This window comes from Morone saxatilis, unplaced genomic scaffold (assembly GCF_004916995.1).
Source record: "Morone saxatilis isolate NCDOM2014 unplaced genomic scaffold, NCSU_SB_2.0 Contig24, whole genome shotgun sequence".
Lineage (NCBI taxonomy): Eukaryota > Metazoa > Chordata > Actinopteri > Moronidae > Morone > Morone saxatilis.
Genome location: NW_023339807.1, coordinates 11,165,884 through 11,172,710, shown reverse-complemented (window position 1 = coordinate 11,172,710; position 6,827 = coordinate 11,165,884). Strand labels below are relative to the sequence as shown.

Genomic DNA, 6,827 nt, shown 5'->3' with positions numbered 1-6,827 from the left:
CCACTGATCAGTCTGTTAAGGTTGCCAGGCAACAAAATGATCTTTTCATTGTTTTGAACGACTTTTGACTTTTTTTGTTTTGAGTGTGACTGAACAAAGCCGCTGTGCCCGTTACATACTGACAGCATCTGTTTGTATGTATTTTAGTCAATGACTTACCCAAGTGTGTGTGTGTGTGAGTGTAAAACTGGTCTCCTACCTCCATCGCAGAGCCCCACAGTGCCATGTCGTGTCCATGTGGCTGGGGAAGGTGCTGTGCGTGCGAGTGTGTGTGGACGTGGTGGCGGGGGTGGGTGTGCGCGTGGTGTGTGTCCAGCATCGCAGCCTGTGGGGGGTAGAGGGCGCTGGGCACCGAGGGGAGGGTGTGAGGGCCGGGATACCCTGCCATCTGACCCACGGAGGGAGGAGAGAGAGAAAGACACACTGTTAGTCTTTTATCAGTTCTTGTTTGATTTATACCCTTACATCTTTACCTATGCTGAATTTATTTATGTTTTTATCTTTTTTATTTATTTTATTTATTTATTTATTTAACCTTTATTTAACCAGGAAAGGTCCCATCTTTATAATTTCTGCAATGGATTTTGCACATAGCGTACCTGGTAGTGTCCAGGATGCTGGGAACCGGGGTAAAAACCTTCACTGGAGCGAGGACTGGGATAGCCTGGTCTACTAGGCTACAGACAGAGAGCGGGAGAGAGCGAGAGAGAGGGGGGGGTGAGGAGAGGAATAGAAGTTGAAAAATAGAAATACACAGGGGGGGAAAAGAAAAAATACAGTTACAATGCTTGTTCATCCTTTTCCCTAAACTGAATGTTAGAAGACGGGGCACTGGATCATTCAGACAATCAACACACAAACCTAGGAGCTGTTTGTGTGGCTGGGTTAGCTGTCAATCAAAACAGGGAACACCCACTGGGCTGCAAGTCCAGCAAGCTGTTAGTTGAAGTGGCTACTGTCCCTGTGTTACGAACATCAACACCCATGAATTGCCGATATGAGCTATGTAATAGTCGGGGACGATCGACCAGTAGAATCTCTGGTTAGATGTTATGCAGGTGTGTATAAAGTGTTATGGTTGCACGTTCACCAAAGACTTCTCTTTAAAGCACTGGCTTGTCTGATTTGAAAAAAAAGGATGTTGAGACTGCTCCTGAAAAGGTTGGAGGAAGCATAACAAAGTAAGTCTCTCGTGAGAAATAAGAATTTTTAATCCAAGCTGCTGAATGCGGCTGGCTAAAGGACGATAATTTAGTAGCGGAGAGTGAGTCTGCTACCCGTCTCTATTCTTTTCTGTTCCTTTGCTGGGCACCAGTGGCTAAAAACAGAAGCGCTTGGTGAACCCACAGCCTTGTTTCTTCTCTTGGTTTCTGGTGATTTGTTGAGATGAAGCTGCTGAAAGTTGATGAATAGTTTCCCATCTTAGAATGACTGGAGACATTTTTCTTAATGATTTAAAGTTCTCTAAGACAAAGCTCATTTCTAGCACAACAGTGTTGTAACCTCTACCTTCCACAGCCTCTCATAGTAGCTTTCTCTGGACCACACCTCCGACAGCAAGACAGACACAAAGGCACACACAGGGAGGGAAACAGACAGCAAAGAAAGAGAGAGGGATGGAGGGAGGGAGACAAGGAAAGAAAAAAAGGATAAAAAGTAGGATGGGAGGAAGGGAGGACAAAGGGAAGCAGACAAGACAAAGAAACTGAGGACGAGACAAACAGGAGCTTAAAAACTCTGAGACGAGCAGACAGAGAGGGAAACGTACGGCATGTTGTGAACATGCTCATACATGGACGACACAAGGTTCCTTAACCAGAACCAAATGATCTCTTCACAGATTCACAGCCCTGTGATAGCCGGACGTTTCCCTGAGAATACCCAGTTTAAAAATAGAAAGATAAACAAAGCGACAACAGACAGACAGACTGGAGGTTAATGAGACAGGATAGTTACATGTAGCAGGGCAAGACAGAAATTGTTTTTTTATATGGCAAAGACAATAAGCTGAAGCAGTTCTGACACTTGTGCCACCTGCAGGCCACGAGCATTACAGCCTTTTCTGCTTTTTTTTTTTAATAGCTCCTTTTGGGGTCCCCGCTAGTGGTCAATCTACAACCTGTTAAAAATAAATGTGCGAATAGATGGTGACAGTCTGCTTTCAGGAGGTGTTGTGCATCAGAGAAAAATGTAAGGCTATGTGTCACTTTTGGGTTATGAGAGAAAGCATTTTGAAATATGAAATATATGAGCTTAAACTTTTAAAATAAGTCATACATCTTGACAATTCGCCTTCTTCTATTTGATGTTAACTTTTCATTACCTTTTTTACATTTAAGCAGATTGTGTTATTTATAAAAATGCAACCACTTCAGGACAACACACAGTAACTGGGGGTCATTTTAAAACCCCTGTTAGTTGTATATAGAGCCATGACATTACTCAATGAAGAATTCTAGGAATGTTGAGTAGCACAGTGTAATTAAAATGTTCTTTTTTACTTGTATTACTCTGGGGCACGAATCATTGACTCCCACGCGGACATATCTGACACCATAAGGGTCACAGTGCAGTGAAAACAAGCTCCGTATCAGGAATGTCTCACAGAGACTAATCACTGGGCTGAATTCTGGCTGTTGCAAGGATTTAACTTGACACATGTCTTCCAGCTGAGGGCGGCCAAACAGACTCTTGTCTTAGACAGCGTGACTATATTTCTGTCAGGTTTCCATCACTGATTTCTCACTGGTGCCATAAGTATCACTGTTTGTAACTGTAACTAATGCTTTAAACACTTTCCCAGCATTGAATGTCACAATAGCAGAAAAAGGGGCATGTGGGCGGTAGGGGGATGTTTCTAACTAAATGTTAATTTCAAAAACAGGGTCACCTACCATAATAAGCTCATGTGTAGTAATACTGGCTATCACCTTACTGCTAGGGGTCAAGGTGACCAGCTCTGGAGAAACAGGCTTTAGTAGAGACAGACCTTTTAGCTAGCTCTTTATGTATTTATAGTAACTGTCTCAATCATGGCTTCACACATTCTTACAAGCTTCAGTGGTATATTATGCAACATATCAATGTGACAGAGTTCAGTACACAGTGCAGACCCATAGCATTAAATTGAATATGTTGCAGTAGTTGAAGCTCTTTTCTCTTGGACATGGCTTAGACTCGGACATGGAAAGTGAAAAGGTTGTTGCATACATAGCAGCATTAGTTCTGAAAAATGCTTTTAGCATCCATTTTAAACTCAAGCCACTTCATTCAAATTCCAGTGTAATTTAAAAGCAAACATTGTTTTTGACAATTCTGTGAATATTTACTTTTTCTGCTTTTCCATGATATACTGTATTTAAGTCCCACGTGTGCTAGATGGATCAAACTGCTTGGATTTAGGATTTATGACAGACATCCTGAACAGGCTAGAAATAGGGTGCAATAATCCGAGGACACATCAACACAATGCCTGACGCAAACACATATTACTGCATTCAATCACGACAGAGGACATTTAACAGCATGTCCAACACAGATGAAGCATGCCAACAGGCAAAGCATAAACATGCTGATTTACAGTCACTGGTGTTTGCAAACATTGTATCAAAAATCACTGCAAACATCAGATTGAGTATAATCTGACATGATATCAAGTCATAACATCAAAAAATGTTGCAACATTGTTTTCTGAGCTAGTCCGAAAACGGAATTTCAGTTCTTGAAATAAACATTTGGAAATGTTTGGAAACATTTAGAGAGATTTATTTCTGCGCTGTATTGTTTGTGCTTGTATCACTGGTTCGAAGTGGGCAAGGCTCAATCAAAATGTGATGACATTTGCTTATGTTGCCAGGCCACAGTTAATCAAATCTCATCAAATCAAAACCACACAGTGTTGATGAAACAGATTAGTTCGGGTTCTGAGGGTTAAACTCTTAATAAATAAGGCTTTGAGAAAATAATCGACCCTAAAATACTAAAATATAAATCTTAAATGTAAATCTTTGAATCTGGAGTTTCCCTTTTAAATCCTCTAGGACATTTATCAAAAGGGCTACAAATTGCAACTTTTTTTGACAGAGACAGACAGCTTTGTTTTTGTAATCAAAAACAGTATTAGTGCCGTTTAATATTACACCACCTGCCTTCAAGGGTGTGGACATGGGTCTTTCAGCGCAGGTGGTAGGAAAAGGTGTAGTTAGGCTTGTCATTCGACTGGGTGGATGGTGGTTAGTGGGTACTGGGAGGGCTCTCTCTGTGTGTGGAAGAGTGAGGGGGGGAGGACAGACCAGCGGGGGCCTCCCACATGACTGCACAGCAGGGTGCTGGTGCTGGGGGTCAGAGTCAGGTTGTAGAGGGGTACTGGGATTAGTTTGGCAGCCAGTGTGAAAGCTGGGCAACAGCAGGCTTTTAAGATTAGAATTTGACTTGGGCTGGATTTTCTGGAGGGTGTGGGGACAAACATTTGACATGCTGCGGGGCAGAGAGTGAAGGTTAGGGCTGGATTGGGAAAGCAGAGGGGAGAAGTGCCAGGGATGGGAGTGTGTGTTGTTTGACTTTGGCTGGGATGAACAGAGCAGGTGGCCGTTAGTAGGGGGATTTTTCTTGTAGGGGCAGCTGCCATTGGAAAGGCAGTCTGAGCTGGTGTGAGGTGGAGAATAGAAGTTAGCACGAGACAAGCTGGGATGAGCGTTGGATTCCAGATCCAACTTTGTGTTGTGATGAGAGAAAGATTGATTGGAGTGAGTGGTGACGTGAAGAGAAGGTGACTGAGACTGAGGATTGGGAGAAGAGGAAAAGTGATGGGGAAATTGCAGAGATGATGGGTAGAGTGGAGGAGTGGGTAGGTAAGAAGAGGTGCAGGGAGACGAAGGATGAGGGTTTCCAAGGCAGAGGGAAAGCTGTGAGGCAAAGCGCTGGTTTTGATGGCAATGGTGGTGAGGAGAAGGAGCAGACAGACAATCCAGACTGAAGGTGGGCTGCAGGGAGGGGCGACGGCTCGGCTGCAAACAGAAAGACAGAGGTAGAGGAGGAAGAAATGGAAATAAAGAAGGTACTGTATCATAGGAGATAGAGACATGTAGTCGAGGTGAGACAGACAGGGATGAACTGAAGCGCAGACAGAAATGTGCATGACTGTAACCAAAGCCATACAAACATTTTGATTCCTTTTGTCGTCAATTAAATACAACAATTGTGCCATCCACTAATACCTGCAACCAAATTTAGATTAGTGAAAGGACAACTGCATCACTGAAGGCTTAAAAAAACCCATACATTACTGCTGAAGACATATGGCTTTAGTTGTAACCAGAAGACGCAGTTAACAGATGCTAACAGCAGGGGCATGGGGGCAGTAAGTGCGGGTGAAGCAGCCAGCAGCTGGGGCAACAAGCTGTGAGGTGAAGTGGAAGTGGGAGTGTGTGTGTTGGAGGGGGGGGGTTATGAATGTGCAAACAGAGTATTTTAAGTAATGTCATATTTGTAAAAGCTAATTATTCAAGAAATTCACCTTGTTTACACAGTTGAAGGAAGCAGTTCATGAATTAACTGTTCTAATCACACGTCTTGTTCAAGTTTTGGATAATTTTCCATTGCATGCGTAAGAGTTTCTTCTTGCATATACGTTACACATACCAAGTAAGTCTCCTTTGTTCAAATCTATGAGACTGTAATATCAACCTTAACCCGTCTATCACAGGGTGATCATCATACTGACATATCAGACATATCATAGGACGCCTGCACACTGACTGAAAAAAGAAGCTGCTTTTCAAATGCAAAAAATCTATTTGTGCAAAAAATGTGACATAAAAGTCACACGGTCAATGGTCTTTCTTGTTATGTTTTGTCATCTTTTGCACAAGTCTCTGCGTGAGGGCATATTTTCTTACGATATGTGACTCAGCTCAATCCTGTTCACGTTTGTATTTCCTGACCTTAGTGAGAAAACCCCATCTGAAAACTGACTTCAGCAGTAATTTCAATAGGCATGTCACCAGGGTCCTGCGGAAACCTTGAATGTTTAAAGCGTCAAATTTGTAAAAACAGAGGAAACATTAAATCAAATGAATCAATAAGTCATTAACTGCAGACGAAAGCATATCAAAGAGGCTGCAATCCCTAACTATAAAGAGTGCATGGGATTTGCAATGATCAGAGTGTTTCACTACAAACAGCACAAACACAACCAATGCTCTTTGATACTACACCTGTTGCACTTGTACAAACATACATGAAAACATGTGGTGTAGTGATGCCTTACTTTTGGTGGTGCTTCATCAGACCCTCCCGAGTCCCAGGAAACAGTGACCTGTCTCCTCATCTCCATCCTGTTCCTCTCTTTCTGCTGGAGCTTCTCCTCTTCTAATATAGTGCTGGAAATGAGGAAAAAAACAAGATGATGTAACATAAAGAGGGTGCTGTTATCTTTATTTGTTTCTGTCACCTCATTACATTCAGCACTGGAAAGAAGAAAAAAGAAAGGTAATAGGGGGTAAATAAGTATTTAGGGTAATACAGAATACTATATCATATTCCAATATTATCTCTGTAATAACCTCTAGTACGAATGGACAAATTAACATATGGCAATTCCTTGTACGCTGTTAGGCCAGGTGAACAATGACAAGATCAGAGTGATGCCCATCTTACCCTGATATTAGAGCATGGCCTACAGTGCGGCTAGTTTTGAAAAACATAAACTCATACAAACACATGCTCCTATACATAAATACACACATTACTGGGTTGTTTATCTCTTGCTGGAGATATGAAAACTTACTGTAAACCGCATAAGGACAAACACACACAAACACACAAAA

At 42.2% G+C, this 6,827-nt stretch overlaps 1 protein-coding gene across 1 annotated transcript in view; it reads right to left on the bottom strand.

Moving 5' to 3' along the window:
• LOC118335717 (focal adhesion kinase 1-like) overlaps positions 1-6,827 on the bottom strand; it is a gene marked incomplete at its 5' end in the record, with an annotated part of 46,974 nt that overhangs the window by 5,794 nt on the left and 34,353 nt on the right. Inside the window, 4 exon segments of the mRNA XM_035672142.1 lie at positions 160-388; positions 600-677; positions 4,149-5,006; positions 6,269-6,380. Coding sequence (XP_035528035.1) covers positions 160-388; positions 600-677; positions 4,149-5,006; positions 6,269-6,380 — 1,277 coding nt within the window.